The sequence below is a fragment of the Myotis yumanensis genome, unplaced genomic scaffold (genome assembly GCF_028538775.1).
Source record: "Myotis yumanensis isolate MYYU_CA2020_CCGP unplaced genomic scaffold, mMyoYum1.0.hap1 SCAF_3, whole genome shotgun sequence".
Classification (NCBI taxonomy): domain Eukaryota; kingdom Metazoa; phylum Chordata; class Mammalia; order Chiroptera; family Vespertilionidae; genus Myotis; species Myotis yumanensis.
Genome location: NW_027223754.1, coordinates 121,891,838 through 121,911,464, shown reverse-complemented (window position 1 = coordinate 121,911,464; position 19,627 = coordinate 121,891,838). Strand labels below are relative to the sequence as shown.

At 41.1% G+C, this 19,627-nt stretch overlaps 1 protein-coding gene across 2 annotated transcripts in view; it reads left to right on the top strand.

Annotated features, from left to right (window-relative positions):
- LOC139005265 (maestro heat-like repeat-containing protein family member 1) overlaps positions 1 to 19,627 on the top strand; it is a 56,151-nt gene that overhangs the window by 23,446 nt on the left and 13,078 nt on the right. For both annotated transcript variants that reach the window (XM_070407562.1, XM_070407560.1), the window contains 5 exons: positions 367 to 551; positions 1,363 to 1,500; positions 1,723 to 1,840; positions 2,496 to 2,636; positions 2,963 to 3,136. In XM_070407562.1, the coding sequence (XP_070263663.1) occupies positions 367 to 551; positions 1,363 to 1,500; positions 1,723 to 1,840; positions 2,496 to 2,636; positions 2,963 to 3,136 (756 nt within the window). The remainder of the gene's footprint in view (positions 1 to 366; positions 552 to 1,362; positions 1,501 to 1,722; positions 1,841 to 2,495; positions 2,637 to 2,962; positions 3,137 to 19,627) is intronic.

Here is a 19,627-nt window from a genome sequence, read left to right as displayed (position 1 = left end):
GGGTCTGGCACCCATATTTCTGGGTGCCTGGCCAGGAGCATGCGGTGCTAGGCGCAGAGGATGAAGTTTGGTTGTCTGAAATGGGGTGGCCCAATTTATTTTCTGCTGAAAAATTAGAGTTGGTTCCCTTTTTGTTTTTAATATTTGGGAATAAAGAGAGAGCAGATTACATGTGTATGGCCCCTCATTTCCCCAGGGATGAGCTGTGGGCTTTCAGTCTTTGGATGCTTCTTAGAAACCTCAGTCAGAGTGCACTGTGACCTTTGGGCACTGACAGGGAGGGGCAGTGTGTGGGATTGTGGGACCATTTATATCTTTACCAGACCTAGTCAATTCTGTTTCCTCCTTTCCATGTGTCTTCCCCAGGCGGCGTTTGCCTTGTGTGAGATGCTATCCGGGACTCTGTGCCGGGAGGCCATCCTGGAACTCTACCCCCGGCTATTGCTGGCTGTGCTATGTCATCTCTTCTGGGTGATTGAGCAAAAGACCCCCAAGAATGTGCTGGTCTACAGGAAGCATGGGGGCTCAGGCAAGACCTTTGACCCCACTAGGTAAGCCTAACCCTGGTGTGATGGAGGAATGAGACTAGTCAACTCCAGAGGGTCTTGGACAACTGGATGCCAATCCCCTAGGGAAGCTGAAGAAGAGACTGACAGCAGCACAGAGCTAGAATGTTGGTGTGGGTGCCCCAACATCATGTGCTGGAATGTCCCCACATATTTTCATGTTTCTCATTACCCTTTTCCTTGCATGCACTCTTGTGCTTCACCCAGAGGTTCACATCTCTGTTCATGACTTGGCACATGAAAGATTCAATTCTCTCCATGCTGCTGTGGCCATTCGAATCTGGATAACCTCTGGCTTAGCTTTGTCACTAACTGCGCCATCTCGTGCAAGTCACTACTGCAGTTTAGGGTGTTGAACTCCTAAATAAGTGGTTGTCATTCCTTTTTAAATACCCACAGGGTATTCTATTCAAGTGAAATCTTACAGTAAAAAAATAAAGAAAACCAGTAACCAGAGACATTCTGGTTAGGTGGGTGTGGAGGTAAAGAGGTATCCTAACCCTGCTACACTATGGAGAGCTGAATTTGAGCTGTGGCACTAGCACATCTCTATAGTCTCTTTTACAAGATTCTGTGGTTGGATGAGCACCAAGGCTGAAGGGGTGAGCAGACACAATTGGAGATGGGTTTCAGAGAGCCATGTGTTTTCATCAGCTGGAAAGGAGGATCCAGCTAGCCACCAGATTAGAGAACTGTCTCCTGGCTTGCTAGGACAAGGATGCAAACTAGGGCATAACACCTTGTCCATCCTTCTGTTCCTTTCTTTTCACAAACCTCGTGACGATTGGCCTTCAAGTTGTGCCCTGGAGGTGGTGAAGCTTGTGTTCCTCGCAGCCGCATACGATGGAGTGGTGGTCTATGCAGATGAGCATAAGTGCTGGGATCATCTGTCCTCCTCTAAATTTTACTACAGAGGGATCATGGACCTGACAAGGTGGGACCATTTCCCCAGCATGCCCAATACCACTCAAGCCCCCAATCCCAATTTTCCAGGGTCCAGCACTCAAATACAGCAGCCTTTAACCCTCCCGTGCTCATCTCCCAGACCTCAGCCTTCACATTTTCCCTGTTCTGTGCATACTGTTCCCTTGCCACCTCCCCTCCACCACTGCCCACTCCCCACCCAGCAACTCTTGGCTTCCTCTGCCCCACCCAGTGGCATTGTGAAGAACTGTGAAGCAGTCATGCTGCACCGAATTCTGAACCTTGCCAAGACCTTCCTTGACAGTGGAGATAATCATCGGAAGACCTTGGCCAGGGCCGTCTATGCACAGGTGAAAGCCTGGAGGGAGGACCACAGCCCTAGCCATTCATTCCCTGTAGCTGAGGAACATTGAACAGAAATGTTAAATAACTTGCCCCAGAAAGTGGAAAGAATAGAGAGTGCGGTTTGCTTCCGTGCCACTTCAGAGCCTGGTTAAAAAGAGGCAGGGGAAGCCTGGGGAGGAGATCAGCAGCAATAGTTTTCCCAGAATGATTTTAGGATCCCAGGATCTGGCCCAAAATGCTAAGGTTATCAGTGCTGTCCACCATTGCCTTATACCAGTGATGGCGAACCTTTTGAGCTCGGAGTGTCAGCATTTTGAAAAACCCTAACTTAACTCTGGTGCCGGGTCACATATAGAAATTTTTTCATATTTGCAACTGTAGTAAAACAAATATTTATATTTCTGATATTTATTTTATATACTTAAATGCCATTTAACAAAGAAAAAATCAACCAAAAAAATGAGTTTGCGTGTCACCTCTGACACGCGTGTCATAGGTTCGCCATCACTGCCTTAGCCTCTAGCCCATGTGCACAGATCTACTACTGCTCTCAACTGGTCACAGTTCTTACCTGAGTATGGGGCCTGCGGGGAGCTAGGGAAGCACCAGGTACCCATGACCTTTTCTCCATCCATGGTTATAGTAACCTTGTTTCCACAGCTCCTCTGGCATCGATCAGTGGCTCAGGCTCTGGGACAAGACTTTGTGGGCAATCTAGTCAAGTGGACCAAGGAGCCCAACCTCATCATGAAAGAAATTGGACTCCGTGGAATCAGTAACCTGGCACTGCATCCAAGTCAAGTAAAAGTGGGGGGCCCAATGGGAATCAAATGTTAGTCTCTGAACCACTTAATTTATTTCCCTTGGGGTCTCTTAATTACCCAGAGCTTAGTAAATTTCCAACCCCTCATCCCAGGGCAGTACAACATCCAGTTTACAGACTTACATAGCCTGGCCATCTGGCCTCCCAAACACCCTGAGCACCAGCCTTCCACATCCTCTGCACATCCAGCTCCTAGATTCCCTAGGTCTGTTTCTTTTAGGCACCACCTGTTTTCTCAAAACCCTGTCCCTAAAGTGTTGCATGATGCCCACATGGAAAGTGATCTCTGCCTTCTTTCAAACAGTCAGAGTCTGTCAAGAGCCTGTTTCCATCCTTGCGAGACTTCCTGAAGAGTGAGGCACGGGTCACAGTTCAGGCAGTGAAGGCCCTACGGAACATCATCTACCATGCGCATGGAGAAGAGGTCAAGGCGATGTTCTGCAGCATCTCCAAGCATCTGCGTCCACTCATCAATGATGTATGGGTCTAAGTCCCTAGGATTAGTTGGGAACAGTATGGGCTGGGGCTGAAGGTGAACCCTGGAAGCTGAATTAAGGGTGCTGGGGCGGGGCTATGGGACTTGGTGGAAGGCTAAAATCACTGAGGGGCAGAAAAAAGGAGACTTGGCTACTTGAAGCAGTGCATTAGACAGGTGCAAAATTCATTCCCTATTACATACAGATGAAGAACTCACCCACTTACTCTCTTACCACAAATTTCCTGAAGGAGCCACTGAAGGGGGAAATGTGACATACTGATGTAAAATTGGTTCTGACTCCAACGATCTTCTCCTGCAAACTTAAAGAGTGGGGGAAGAACTCATTACTTTTACCCTCCTTCTAAACAGCGCAGGGACCCTAGAATGCTAGGAACCTTGTTACAAAACCCAAAGGCTCAGAAATCTGAACTACCCAGGCCAGTAACAGCCCACTCCATGTCTCAGCCTCTTTACAGATCACAGACATTTTGAGTTGAAGGGACTTCACATCAGAGATGTATGCTTACTTACAGTATTCCTGTTCTGGCATCTATCAATTTTTAATATTTGAACCTTGGATTTGAATTATTTTTGTATCAGCCTCATAATCTTGAAGAGCCTGGACACTCACTCCATGATTCATCTATTTTTCAGTTACTTTTAAAACCCAACATGAATATTTGACTTGATAAAGCCTAAAAATAATCTTTACCCTTCATCCAAACAATATAAGAACCTTAGAAGCTTGATTACACTGCCCCCGTTTTATTAATTAATATTTTGTAGTAGTTTAGTTTCACATTCTTTGAAAATCCCCAAATGTGGTCTTTAACATAATCACCACCATTGCTGTTATGTTATACAGTCAATATTCATTGAGATTTTTCTCATATGTTGCTTACACATTTCTTCATTTACCTTTCCTTCTTATAGCTCTCTCCTCCCTTCTAGATTCATTTTTGTCTTTTTCTTTGTGTCTTTTTTTTCTCATTATTAATGTATTTTTTTTTATTGCTTAAAGTATTAGAAAGGGTATTACATATGTGTCCTTTTTTCCCCCGCCCTTGACAATCCCCTGGCCTCCGCTACCCCCCAGTGTCTATGTCCATTGCTTATGCTTATATGCATGCATACAAGTCCTTCGGTTGATCTCTTACCACACTCCCTCCTGCCCCCCAACTCTCCCTGGCCTTCCCGCTGCAGTTTGGCAATTTGTTTGAGGCAGCTCTGCCTCTGTATCATTGTTCAAAAGTTTATAATGGTCTCTATTATCCATGAATGTGTGAGATCATGTGGTATTTTTCCTTCATTGACTGGCTTATTTCACTTAGCATAATGCTCTCCAATTCCATCCATGCTGTTGCAAATGGTAAGAGTTTCTTCTTTTTTACAGCAGCATAGTATTCCATCGTGTAGATGTACCACTGTTTTCTAATCCATTCATCTACTGATGGGCACTTAGGCTATTTCCAGATCTTAGCTATGGTGAATTGTGCTGCTATGAACATAGGGGTGCATATATCCTTTCTAATTGGTGTTTCTGGTTTCTTGGGATATATTCTTAGAAGTGGGATCACAGGGTCAAATGGGAGTTCCATTTCTAGTTTTTTGAGGAAACTCCATACTGTCTTTCATAGTGGCTGCACCAGTCTACATTCCCACCAGCAGTGCACGAGTGTTCCTTTTTCTCCACATCCTCTCCAGCACTTGTCGTTTGTTGATTTGTTTTTTTTTTTTTTTTTTTTTTTTTTTTTTTTTTTTTTTATTTTTTTTTTTTTTTTTTTTTTTTCGCTTAAAGTATTACAAAGGGTATTACATAAGTATCCTTTCCCCCCCGCCCCTTGACAAACCCCTACCCTCCCTTACCCCCCAGTGTCTTATGTCCATTAGTTATGCTTATATGCATGCATACAAGTCCTTCGGTTGATCTCTTACTCCCCTCCCTCCTGTCCCCCAACTCTCTCTGGCCTTCCCACTGCAGTTTGACAATCAGTTTGAGGCAGCTCTGCCTCTGTATCTATTATTGTTCAAAAGTTTGTAATGGTCTTTATTATCCATGAATGTGTGAGATCATGTGGTATTTTTCCTTCATTGACTGGCTTATTTCACTTAGCATAATGCTCTCCAATTCCATCCATGCTGTTGCAAATGGTAAGAGTTTCTTCTTTTTTACAGCAGCATAGTATTCCATCGTGTAGATGTACCACTGTTTTCTAATCCATTCATCTACTGATGGGCACTTAGGCTATTTCCAGATCTTAGCTATGGTGAATTGTGCTGCTATGAACATAGGGGTGCATATATCCTTTCTAATTGGTGTTTCTGGTTTCTTGGGATATATTCTTAGAAGTGGGATCACAGGGTCAAATGGGAGTTCCATTTCTAGTTTTTTGAGGAAACTCCATACTGTCTTTCATAGTGGCTGCACCAGTCTACATTCCCACCAGCAGTGCACAAGTGTTCCTTTTTCTCCACATCCTCTCCAGCACTTGTCGTTTGTTGATTTGTTGATGATAGCCAGTCTGACAGGTGTAAGATGGTACCTCATTGTTGTTTTGATTTGCATCTCTTAGATGATTAGTGACTTTGAGCATGTTTTCATATGTCTCTTGGCTTTCTGAATGTCCTCTTTTGAAAGGTGTCTATTTAGGTCCTTTGCCCATTTTCTGATTGGATTGTTTATCTTCCTTTTGTTAAGTTGTATGAGTTCCCTATAAATTTTGGAGATTAGGCCCTTATCAGATATGACACTGGCAAATATGTTTTCCCACCCAGTGGGTTTTCTTGTTGTTTTGTTGATGGTTTCTTTTGCTGTGCAGAAGCTTTTTATTTTGATGTAGTCCCATTTGTTCATTTTCTCTTTAGTTTCAAGTGCTCTAGGACCTGTATCAGTGAAGAAATTGCTTCAGCATATGTCTGAGATTTTGTTGCCTTTGGATTCCTGTAGAATTTTTATGGTTTCCTGTCGTACATTTCAGTCCTTTATCCATTTTGAGTTTATTTTTGTATATGGTGTAAGTTGGTGGTCTAGTTTCATTTTCTTGCATATATCTGTCCAATTTTCCCAACACCACTTATTGAAGAGACTATCTTGGCTCCATTGAATGTTCTTTCCTCCTTTGTCAAATATTAATTGAGCATATTGGTTGGGGCCGATTTCTGGGCTCTCTATTCTATTCCATTAACTATATGCCTGTTCTTGTGCCAGTACCAGGCAGTTTTGAGAACAGTGGCTTTGTACTACAGCTTGATATCTGGCATTGAGATCCCACCTACTTTGTTCTTTCTCAGGATCGCTGCAGTTATTTGGGGTCTTTTTTTTATTCCAAATGAATTTTTGGAGAGTTCGTTCTAGATCTGTGAAGTATGCCGTTGGTATTTTGATGGGAAGTGCGTTGAATTTATAGATTGCTTTGGGTAGTATGGACATTTTAATGATGTTGATTCTACCAATCCATGAACACGGTATGTTCTTCCATCTGTTTATGTCTTCCTCTATCTCTTTTTTCAACGTCCTGTAGTTTTCTGAGTAGAGGTCTTTTACCTCTTTAGTTAAGTTTATTCCTAGGTATCTTAATTTTTTTGGTGCGATGGTAAATGGGATTGTTTTTATAATCTCTCTTTCTGAAAGTTTACTATTGGTGTACAGAAATGCCTCAGATTTCTTGGGGTTAATTTTGTATCCTGCTACATTGCCAAATTCATGTATTAAGTCTAGTAGCTTTTTGATGGAGTCTCTAGGGTTTTGTATGTATAATATCATGTCGTCTGCAAATAAGGACAGTTTTACTTCCTCTTTTCCAATTTGGATGCCTTTTGTTTCTTCTTCTTGTCTAATTGCAATGGCTAATACTTCCAGTACTTTGTTGAACAGGAGTGGTGAGAGTGGGCATCCCTGTCTTGTTCCTGTTCTTAGGGGAAATGGTGTTAGTTTTTGTCCATTGAGTATGATGTTGGTTGTGGGCCTGTCATATATGGCTTTTATTATGTTGAGGTATGATCCTTCTACTCCCACCTTGCTGAGAGTTTTTATCAAAAATGGGTGTTGGATTTTGTCAAATGCTTTTTCTGCATCAATTGATATGACCATGTGGTTTTTTTCTTTCAATTTGTTTATGTGATGTATCACGTTTATTGATTTGCAGATATTGTACCATCCTTGCATCCCTGGAATAAACCCTACTTGGTCATGGTGTATGATCTTTCTGATGTACTGCTGGATCCGATTTGCTAAGATTTTGTTGAGGATTTTGGCATCTATGTTCATGAGGGATATTGGCCTGTAATTCTCTTTCATTGTGTTGTCTTTGTCTGGTTTTGGTATTAGGGTGATGCTGGCTTCATAGAATGAGCTTGGAAGTGTTCCTTCCTCTTGAATTTTTTGTAGTAGTCTGAGGAGGGTAGGTTTTAGTTCTTCCTTGAATGTTTGGTAAAACTCCCCTGTGAAGCCGTCTGGTCCTGGGCTTTTGTTTGCTGGAAGCTTTTTGATGACTGCTTCAATTTCTTCCATAGTTATTGGCCTATTGAGATTTTTAGATTCTTCCTGATTGAGTTTTGGAATGTTGTATTTTTCTAGGAATTTGTCCATTTCCTCCAGGTTGTCTAGTTTGTTGGAGTAGAGCTGTCCATAGTATTTTTTAATAATCATTTGTATTTCTGTGGGGTCTGTTGTTATTTCGCCTCTATCATTTCTGATTTTGTTTATTTGGGTCCTCTCTCTTTGCTTCTTGGTGAGCCTGGCTAGAGGTTTGTCAATCTTGTTTATCCTTTCAAAGAACCAGCTCTTGGTTTCATTGATTTTCTTGTCTCTATGTCATTTATTTCTGCTCTAATCTTTATTATCTCCTTCCTTCTGCTCACTCTGGGGTTTTCTTGTTGCTCTCTTTCTAATTCTTTGAGTTGTCGAGTTAGATGATTTATTACCATTTTGTCTTGTTTTTTGAGATAGGCCTGTAGAGCTATAAACTTCCCTCTTAGGACTGCTTTCATTGTGTCCCATAGGTTTTGGATTGTTGTATTTTCATTGTCATTAGTTTCCAGGATGTTTTTAATTTCTTCTTTGATCTCATTGGTAACCCAATCAATATTTAATAACATGCTATTCAGCTTCCAAGTGTTTGAATATTTTGGGTTGTTTTTATTGTAGTTTATTTCGAATATTATGCCATCATGGTCTGAGAAGATGCTTTTTATGATTTCAATCTTCTTGAATTTTGGGAGACTTTGCTTGTGACCCAATATGTGGTCTATTTTTGAATCTGTCCCATGAGCACTTGAGTAGAATGTTTATTCCGCGGCTTTGGGGTGAAGTGTTCTGCAGATGTCTATTAAGCCCATCTGATCTAGTGAGTCATTTAGGATTGCTATTTCTTTGCTGATTGTTTGTCTAGAGGACTTATCCAGTGATGTCAGTGGTGTATTAAAGTCCCCTACTATGATTGTATTGTTGTCGATCTCTCCTTTGATATCTTCCAGGAGTTTTTTTTATGTATTTGGGTGCTCCTGCATTGGGTGCATATATGTTTATCAGGGTTATATCTTCTTGTTGTATTGATCCCTTTAGTATTATGAAGTGGCCGTCCTTATCTCTGGTTATGGCCTTCACTTTGAGGTCTATTTTGTCTGGTATAAGTATTGCTACCCCAGCTTTCTTTTCCTTTCCATTTGCCTGAAAGATATTTTTCCATCTCTTCACTTTCAGTCTGTGTGAGTCCCTTCTAATCAGGTGGTTCTCTTGTAGACAGCAGATGTATGGGTCATGTTTTTTTATCCATTTAGCCAGTCGATGTCTTTTGGTTGGAGCATTTAGTCCATTTACATTTAAAGTTATTATTGAAAGGTACTTGTTTGTAGCCATTTCTTTTTTTGTGTGGCTGTTTTCTTTCTGAGCTTTTTATTTCTTTTTACACCAGTCCCTTTAGCATTTCTTGCATTGCTGGCTTGGTGGTGATAAAATCCCTTAGCCTTTTTTTTGTCTGTGAAGCTTCTTATTTCCCCTTCAATTTTGAATGATAGCCTTGCTGGATAGAGTATTCTTGGGTTCAGTCCTTTGCTTTGCATCACTTTGTAAATTTCTGTCTATTCTTTTCTGGCCTGATGTGTTTCTGTTGAGAAATCATTTGATAATCTAATGGGAGATCCCTTGTATGTAACTTTCCTTCTCTCTCTTGCAGCCTGTAAGATTCTCTCTTTGTCCTGAACATTTGCCATGGTAATTATGATGTGTCTTGGTGTGGGTCTTTTCGGGTTCATCTTGTTTGGGACTCTCTGTGCTTGTGTGACTTTTTTCTTCCCCACCTCAGGGAAGTTTTCTGATATTATTTCTTCGAGTAGGTTTTTTAACCCTTGTTCCTCTTTCTGTTGTTCTGGCACCCCTATTATTCATATGTTGTTTCGTTTCATGTTGTCCCAAAGCTCCCTTAGGCTCTCCTCCTGTCTTTTAATTTTTTTCTCCAATTGCAGTACAGTTTGGGTGTTTTTTTCTTCCTTGTCTTCTATTTCACTAATTCGGTCCTCCACTTCTGCTAGTCTACTGTTGATGCTTTCAATGGTGTTTTTTATTGCAGCTATATTGCTCTTCATTTCTTCTTGTGTCTTGCATATGTTATTGATTTTTTCATCTGTTTCATCTTGCTTCTAGCACATGTTTTTGATTTTTTCCTCTATCCCGTTTATGCACGCTAGGACCCTTATTCTGAATTCTTTTTCTGTCATGTTGCATGCCTGTGTCTCACTTAGCTGCTTTTCTGGCGAGTCCTCCTTTTCTTTCCTTTGGGGGTTTCTTTGCCTACCCATGTTTGATTTCACTGACATATCTAGATGTTGAGTCGTTCAGTGGCTGCTCCCTGGGTGGCAGTGGCTCCTTGGGCTGTGGTTGCTCCTTGGGCGGTTGTGGTAGCAGCTCCTTCTCAGTTGGCAGCAGCTCCTCTGGTGGGTGCTGTTCACAGCTGTGGTGGCTCTTCTGGCTGGTGGGGGGAGGCTTCACATACAGCTGCTGTTCCTCAGACAGAGGGTGTGGTGATCAGGAGGCCGCTGTTGCTTGGATTTGCTGTGTTGATTTAAAGGCACAAAATACAACACAAGAAGGGACAACATACCAGGCACTGAACACAGATATATTCATGATATTAACAACCCCAAATAAAGGTGACCACTCAAATTAAGAGAATTGGGGGATAAGGAGGAAAGAAGAGAAAAAGATAAAAGAGAAAATGGAAAAGAAAAGAAAAATAAGAAAAAACAAAACAAAAAAGAAGTGCAAAGATGAAATTGAGAAAAAAAAGAGAGGGAAAAAAGAGCGAAAAGAGAGAATGAAGTAGAAGAGGGGGAGAGAGTATTTGTATGAGGAGAAAACTCCGGTAGAACTGCCACTAATCCCAACAAATTCCAGCAACAGATCCCTGGAGATGAATGCAAACTACAAACAACCAATGATATCAAGAGAGGCAAGGGAAAACAGAAGCACAAAAATAGCCGGGGGGTGGGGGAGAGGAGGGAGGGGAAAAACCAGCAGAAAAAAAGAAAAAGAAAAAGAAAAACAACCTCACAATCAGTCCTAAAGAAGAAAAAAAAACCACAAAACAAAACGAGCATAAAAAAAAACCACAGACAAACAAAAAAAACAATATATTCAACAATCAAGCAAACAGCAAGTAAACAATAGAAAGATAAGAGAAAGAAAATATTTGGATAGTGAGGAAGGTAAAAAATGGTAAAATGGTAGCAGTAATAATAATGGTTAAAAATAAAGTAGTAATTAAAAGGGTAAAATCAGGTGATGGAAAAAGAAGAAAAAGAAAAAAAAATTGGTTTCTTAGTTAAAAGGCGAAAAAAGACAAAAAAAATTTGCAGTAGTAAAGGTCTTTCCGTTCTTCTACTCTTCAGCCTGGCTCGCCTTAGTTCTGCCAGGTATTCAGGAGAGTGTTGAATTTCCCTGCAATACACTGTTCCTCCGTGTTGTAAATCACAGTCCTGATTTTAAAGCAGGCCGTATTTGTGATCCAGACTGCCTTAATTTGTGTTCACCTAAGAGTCAGTTTGTGGCTCAGCCTCTGGGTGGCAGTGTTTTGGGGTTGGCCTCTGAGGCTATAGGGCTTCTCTACCCAGCAGCAAGGGTTTTTTTTTTTTCTATTGCACTTAAAACTGGTTTGGGGAGGGCAACTACCCAGAGCTGGTTCTTAAATAAATGTTACCCTGCTCTGTCTCTTTGTATCTTCTTCAGTGACGGTCTGTTAATAGCAAATGTTTTCAGTCTTGGTCTGAAAATGTCTTTATTTTTACTCACATTTGTCTTTAGTTTTTAGCAGTTTAGGATGTGTTGGCATGAATTTCTTTAGGTTTAGCCTGAATTTTTTGAAATCTCTATGTTTATGTCTTTTACCATACTTTAAAAGTTTGTAGCCATTATTTCTCCAAAACATTTTCAGCACATTCGTGTTCCTCTCCTTTTAGAAATCTGATGACAGAAATGTTGGACCTTTTGCTCTTGTCCCATCGGTCCCAAGATTCAGTTCATTTTCAATAATTTTTCTCCTTGTGTCCAGATTGGAAAATTTTTATTGATCTGTCTTCATGTTCACTGTGTCTTTCCTATGACATCTCTGTTTTGCTAATTTATATTTATCAGTTTAAATATTTCCCATTTTTCTTTATCTTGTCTATTTCTTTGCTGAGGCTTTTATTTCTGAATTTATTACAAGGTTATTCAGTGTTGTTTTTGGTGTATTTGATATCATAACTCCTTGAAGGTTTATATCAGATAATTCCAACATCTGTTTCATCTTAACACTTGGAGTGGGGGAAACGAGTTAAGTCGGCTCGCGTGAATTGCGCGTACTCCGCGGGAGCCGTCTTAACTCGGTTCATATAGATTTGCGGTGGAGTGCGGGAAACGTGTAAACTCGGGCTGATTGTAACTGCGTATTACCAAATATTTGTTTGTTTGCCGTTCACAAAGATACCTACCTGCGTATGCGAACCGTTTCATACCCATTGGGGTAATAGGTATCATAAAAATCCCTGATTTTGCGCGGGAAACCTAAATAATTGCCCGCGCCATCTTATATTTTGGCGGGAAATTCACCCCACACCGGAGTGTTAACTGGTATCTGTTGTTTCATCTTAACTGTTTCATCTCAATTGGCTTTTCCCATGTGAGTCAAGATTTTCCAGCTCTTCATATACAGAGTAATTTTTTTTTTTATTCTTCACCTGAGGATAATTTTTCTATTGATTTTTTAAAAGAGAGTGGAAGGGGGAGAGAGGAGAAAGAGAAAGAGAGAGAGAGAAACATGGATATGAGAAAGACACGTAGATTGGTTGCCTCCTGCTCCTGCAGAGGATCGAACCTGTAATGGAGGTACATGCCCTTGACCAGGAATTGAACTTGTGACCCTTTGGTCCATAGGCTGATGCTCTAATCATTGAGAAAAACTGGCCAGAGTGATTTTTGATCATATCTTTATAAATATTAAGTTATGTGACTCTGAGTCTCATTGAAATCCTAAGGAGGATGTTGATAGTTTTGCTTTAGAAGGCAACTGGCCTATTTAACTTCAGGCTGCAAGTTCTGACTAGCCTTCTGTGTGCACAGTGTGATTTCAATGTCAGTCTGAATTGCCAGCCATTGTCCCTTTGAATGTTCACTTTCCCAAGGTCCTCCCTCTCTGTGACCTCCCTGATTTTACAGTTCCCTGCGGCTCCCTTTTTCCCTTCGTTTGGCCATAAAGCTGAGGCTTTAGTTAGCCTGCAATGCCAGGGACTTCTGTGACTGTGCCTACGTTTGGGCCAAGTGGCATGAAGGCAGAGAGAGGAAATAAAGAAATGGGGGTTTGCCCATCCTCTTGGGGCCTCAGCTCCATCAAAGGGAAAGTAAGGTTTCCCTTCCTCAGAGTTTTGGCTCCTACAGGTTCCCACTGGTTTGTGTGGGGGCTGTGGCATGAGAGAACAGTAGGAGAAAAAGAACTGAGGGAATTTCCCTCTTTGAGCAGTGTGAGTTCCCTTTCTGGCTCTTTGAGATTAACTAGACGACTTCTCTTGGAGCATTCTGTCAGCCTATGGTGCTTGCTTCCCAGTTTCTGGTTGCCTTCTGGGCAGGTTGGTGAGACCAATAGATAGGAAAAGCCAGGCGCCTAGGTCATAGAAACCAGTGATATCTCTCTACCCCATGGGTGCTGGAGTGTCAGCAGCCTCTTTATCTTTGGCCCTGGGAATTTCTCTTTCTTGAAATTGTAGTTATTTAAATATTTCTTGGTATATTTTCTTTTGCATTTTAAGACGTCTATAATGGGAAGGTTGTCAGGTTATCTTCCTTATTGCTGGAATGGGAAGTCAAGATTTATGGTCTAACTGAGAAATAGTAAATGGCCATTATAATGGCAACCTAGAAAGTGAAAGGAACACTAACCCAGGCAAAGGCTGTGAAATTTGGGTTCTAGGTGCTGCTTTAACATTCACCTACTCATCATATATATTTACTTGGTTAAATCTCTGTAGTTTTCGCTCCCAGTCAAGATGGCAGCATAGGTAAACACTGTACTCCCCTTCTCCCATGACCACATTAGAACTAAACTTCAGAGCAACCATCATTGATACCTGCCTGAACTCTAGCTAAACAAAAGCGCTATAGCTAAGGATACACAGAAGAATCCACATCAAGGCCACACCCACATGTACTGGTTAAAGATTGGGAGAGATATCTCAGCTGTGAAGTCTCCCACTGTGGAGTAGGAGTCCCAGCCCCACACCCGGCCCTCCAGCCCAGGGTTCCAGTGCTGGCAAGAGAAGTCCCTAACTTCTGAATAGGGAAACCAGTAGACATGGTGGCTTAGTGAGGCGTGGAGTTAGGGGGTTGGTGGGTGGAGGGGGCGAGGACCTTGGAATCCCAAGCATTGCTCTTAAAGGGCCTTTGCATGGAATTACTCGCTGATGGGTTCACTTGCTCTGATCTCCAGCCCTGGGGCAGTACCTCAAAAGAAGCCAGAGGTAGAACTGACTTATCTGGCTTCAAGGAAAAGCTGGAAGGGCAGCTGTCTCCCAGAGGAAGTGCTGGCAGAGGCTACAGTTCCTTTGCTAAGCCCTCCCCATGCATGTGGAGGCAAGCATCACATCTGAGTCTCCATCAACCTGGCTAACACTGTTCCATACAAAGAGCTTGTCTTAGCATATGCCAACATTCCTAGAAATATCTCAAAGGTCCGCAAACCCCAAACAAGCAGCATCTGGCCCTGGCATGCCTGGTCCCACTTCCCAAGCAGCTCCAAGCCTGGCACTAGCAGCATCTGGCCTCAGTTTCCATCTTAGCCTCTCCCAGGCACCTCCAAGTCCACCACAAGCGGCAAATATCTGCAGAACACTTTGTAGCTAATACCAGGTGGCCCTAGGCATGTCACAGGCAACAGATAACCTTCACTTGCACCTCTCAATCGGCCCGAGAAACAACACACCCCGTGGTCAGCTTCAGACTACACCAGAGCAGCACCCAACTCCATCCACAAATGACACACTCAAAGGGCAGACTCAGATGGTACCAGAGTCATGCTAAAGCAAATTCTGTTCTGTAGGTTCACCCCTGCACAATAGCTCCTCCACTGGAGTCATGACCCGTCCTCACACGCAATCTGCCTGAAGGTCACTCCCTACCATTGATGTGCCAACAGCAATCAAGGCTCAAGTACAATAGGAAGGCACACAAACACACACAAGGGACATACCTGGAGCACCCAGCTCAGTTGAACAGGGAGACTGTGTCACTGGGCCCCATAGGACAGCTACTACATAAGATGACTCTACCAGAGTGAGGGATGTAGCAGCTCTCCCTAATACACAGAAATAAACACAAGGAGGCAGCCAAAATAAGGAGACAAAGAATCATGTTCCAATAAAAGAACAGAACAAAATTCCAGAAAAATTTCTAAACAAAATGGGAGACAAGCAGTCTACCAGATGCAGAATTTAAAACACAGGTTATTAGGATGCCAAATGGTCTCAGTGAGAACTTTAATGCAGAGGAAATGTAAAATCAAAGATAGAGCCTGAGCCGCGTGCCTCAGTGGTTGAGCATTGACCTATGAACTAGGAGGTCACGGTTCAATTACTGGTCAGGGCACATGACTCAGTTGTGGGCTCCATCCCCATTGGGGGACATTCAGAAGGCAGCCAATCAATGATTGTCTCTCATCATTGATGTTTATATCTTTCTCCCCCTCTTCCTATCTCTCTGAAATCAATAAAAATATATTTTCAAAAACCATGAAGATAGAAAATATAAAAAAGAACTAGTTGGAAATGAACATACAATAACAAACAAAGAAATACATTAGAGCCCTAACTGGTGTTCCTCAGTTGATTGGATGGTGTCCTGTGCACCTAAATGTTGTAGGTTCAATTCCCAGTCAGGGCACATGCCCGGTTTGCAGGATTGATACCCGGTAGAGGGCATGCAGGAGGCAGGCAATCAATGCCTCGCTGTCACATGAATGCTTCTCTCTCCCTCTCCCTTCCTCTCTGTCTAAAAATAAATTTAAAAATCTTTGAAAAATAAAGAAATACATTAGAAGTAGTTAGCAGTAGATTGAATGAAGTAGTGGATCAAATCAGTGATTTGGCAGATAAGGGAGCAGACCACACCCAATCAACACAGCAAAAAAATAAAATAAAATAAAAAGAATCCAAAAAAAGTTGAGGATAGTTTAAGGGGCCTCTGTGATATCAAGTGTACCAGCCTTTGTATCATTCAGGTACCAGAAGAAAGAGAGCAAAGAATTGAAAATCTATTTGACAAAGCCAGAAAACAGACATACAAGTCCTGAAAATGCAGAGTGGCCCAAATAAGATGAACCCAAAGAAGCCCACACCAAAACACATAATTAAAATGCAAAAGATTAAATATAGAGAATCTTTTTTTTTAAAGTATTGATTTGAGAGAGAGAGAGAAGGGAGAGAGGGAAAAACCGTTTTGTTGTTCCCCTTCTTCATGGATTCATTGGTTAGTTCTTATAGGTGCCCTGACTAGAGATCAATCCACAACCTTGGCATAGCCGGCAGCACTCTAACCAACTGGGCTACCCAGTAAGGGCCAAAGAGAGAATCTCCATACTCTTTTCCACTTCCATGCACCAATCTACATTCCCACCAACAGTGCATGAAAATTCCTTTTTCTCCATGCCAATAATTGTTAGTTATTTATTGATGATAGTCATTCTGACTGTGTGAGGTGATATTTCAGTGTGGTTTTAATTTGCATTTCCCTGATGATTAGGACAAGCATTTTTCCATGTCTATTTTCCATCTGAATGGCCTCTTTGGAAAAGTGTTTAAATCAATTTTCCCCCTGGTGTTGAATTGTATAAATTCTTTATAAATTTTGTATATTAACCCTTTATCAGAATATGTTAACCCATTGGCAAACATGTTCTCCTATTTAGTAGGTTGTCTTTTAAAAAATACTTTCCTATTGATTTAAGAGTGGAAGCGAGAAATAGAAACATCAGTGATGAGAGAGTCAGTGTTAAGCTGCCTCCTGCATGTCTACATGCCTGCAACCCACGCATGTGCCCTGAATGGGGATCAAACTGTGACTTCCTGATTCATAGGTCGATGCTCAACCACCGAGCCATGACGGCTGGACTGACTTTTTACTTTGTTGATGGTTTTCTTTGCTGTACACAAACTTTTTAGATTGATGTAGTCCCGTTTATTTTTTCTTGTTTCCTTTGCCCAAAGAGATATATCAGAAAGGAAAATATTGCTAAGAGAAATGTCAGAGATTTTACTATGTTGTCTTCTAGAAGTTTATGGGTTTAATTCTTTAATCCTCTTACAGTTTATTCTTGTGTATGGTGTATGGAGGTGGTCTAGTTTCATTTTTTTTGCATGTGTTTGTCCAATTTTTTCAACACCATTTATTGAATGTACTGTCTTTACCCCATTGTATGTTCTTGCCTCCTTTGACCATATAGTCGAGAGTTTATTTCTGGACTCTCCATTTTGTTCTGTTGATTTGTATGGTTTTTTTGTTTGTTTGTTTGTTTTTTGCTGCCAGTACCATGTTGTCTTGATTACTATGGCCTTGCAGTATAGTTTTATATCAGGTAGCATGATGCCTCCAATTTTGTATCCCTTTCTCAAGATTGTTATTGGCTATTTGGGGTCTTTTGTGGTTCTATATAAATTTGTGGATTATTTGTTCTAGTTCTGGGAAATAAAGCATTGATATTTTAATGGGAATTGTATTAAATTTATAGATTGTTTTATGTAGTATGGACATTTTAACTATGTTAATTTTTCTTATTTAGTATAATCTTCCATTTATTTGTATCTTTTTTATTTATTTATTTATTTATTTTTATTGCTTAAAATATTACAAAGGGTATTAAATATGTGTCCTTTTTTTTTTCCCGCCCATGACAATCACCTGGCCTCCCCTACCCCCCAGTGTCTTATGTCCATTGGTTATGCTTATATGCATGCATACAAGTCCTTCGGTTGATCTCTTACCCCCCTCCCTCCTGCCCCCCAACTCTCCCTGGCATTCCGGCTGCAGTTTGACAATCTGTTTGAGGCAGCTCTGCCTCTGTATATATTATTGTTCAAAAGTTTATAATGGTCTCTATTATCCATGAATGAGTGAGATCACGTGGTATTTTTCCTTTATTGACTGGCTTATTTCACTTAGCATAATGCTCTCCAGTTCCATCCATGCTGTTGCAAATGGTAAGAGTTCCTTCTTTTTTACAGCAGCATAGTATTCCATCATGTAGATGTACCACTGTTTTCTAATCCATTCATCTACTGATGGGCACTTAGGCTGTTTCCAGATCTTAGCTATGGTGAATTGTGCTGCTATGAACATAGGGGTGCATATATCCTTTCTAATTGGTGTTTCTGGTTTCTTGGGATATATTCCTAGAAGTGAGATCACAGGGTCAAATGGGAGTTCCATTTCTAGTTTTTTGAGGAAACTCCATTCTGTCTTCCATAGTGGCTGCACCAGTCTGCATTCCCACTAGCAGTGCACGAGTGTTCCTTTTTCTCCACATCCTCTCCAGCACTTGTCGTTTGTTGATTTGTTGATGATAGCCAGTCTGACAGGTGTGAGATGGTACCTCATTGTTGTTTTGATTTGCATCTCTTGGATGATTAGTGACTTTGAGCATGTTTTCATATGTCTCTTGGCTTTCTGAGTGTCCTCTTTTGAAAGGTGTCTATTTAGGTCCTTTACCCATTTTCTGATTGGATTGTTTATCTTCCTTTTGTTAAGTTGTATGAGTTCCCTATAAATGTTGGAGATTAGGCCCTTATCAGGTATGACATTGGCAAATATGTTTTCCCATGCAGTGGGTTTTCTTGTTGTTTTGTTGATGGTTTCTTTTGCTGTGCAGAAGCTTTTTATTTTGATGTAGTCCCATTTGTTCATTTTCTCTTTAGTTTCAAGTGCCCTAGGGGCTGTATCAGTGAAGAAATTGCATCGGCATATGTCTGAGATTTTGTTGCCTTTGGATTCTTCTAGAATTTTTATGGTTTCCTGTTGTACATTTAAGTCCTTTATCCATTTTGAGTTTATTTTTGTATATGGTGTAAGTTGGTGGTCTAGTTTCATTTTCTTGCATATATCTGTCCAATTTTCCCAGCACCATTTATTGAAGAGACTATCCTGGCTCCATTGTATGTTCTTGCCTCCTTTGTCAAATATTAATTGAGTATACTGGATAAAATACCCTAGGATGAAGATTAACAACAACAAGAATTCTCTCATTCTCTCTCTCTCTCTCTCTCTCTCTCTCTCTCTCTCTCCTTTTTTCATGCTCTGATTGGCTATTCTGTGCTACCTTATCTTCCATATTGCAAATTCAATCCTTTGCTTCATTTAGTCTATAGTTGGTTCCTCCTAGTGTATTCTGTATTTTTCAGTGGTTCTTTTTTATAGTTTCTGTGTCCTATTACTTTCTTTTCTTGTTTCCACTGAGTTCATCCATTCTTCCCTGGGTTTATTGAGCATCCTTTTAACCATTGTTTTGAACTCTGTATTTGGTAGATTGCTTGCCTTCATTGTTTTTAGTTCCTTTTCTGGGGATTTCTCTCTTATTTTATTTGGGGCATGTTTCCTTGTATTCTCATGTTGGCTACCTCTCTGTATTTGTTTCATTGTATTAGGTAGATGTGCTATGTCTCCCAATCTTGGTATTTATTTCGTAGATGTCCTGTGGGGCTTGGTAGTGCTGTCTCCCTGATCACTAGAGCAAGGTGTTCTGGGAGTGTGTTATGTGATCCTTCCTGTTGTAGTTGAGTCTTTTAAAAAAAGATTTTTAAATTTATTTTTGGAGAGAGAAGGGAGAAAGAGAGAGAAACATCAGTATGTGAGCAACATTGATCAGCTGCCTCCTGCACGCACCCCTAAAGGGATTGAGCCCACAATCTGGGCATGTGCCCTGGCCAAGAATTGAACTGGCAATCTTTCAGTTCTCAGGAAGACACCCAACCTACTGAAGCCCA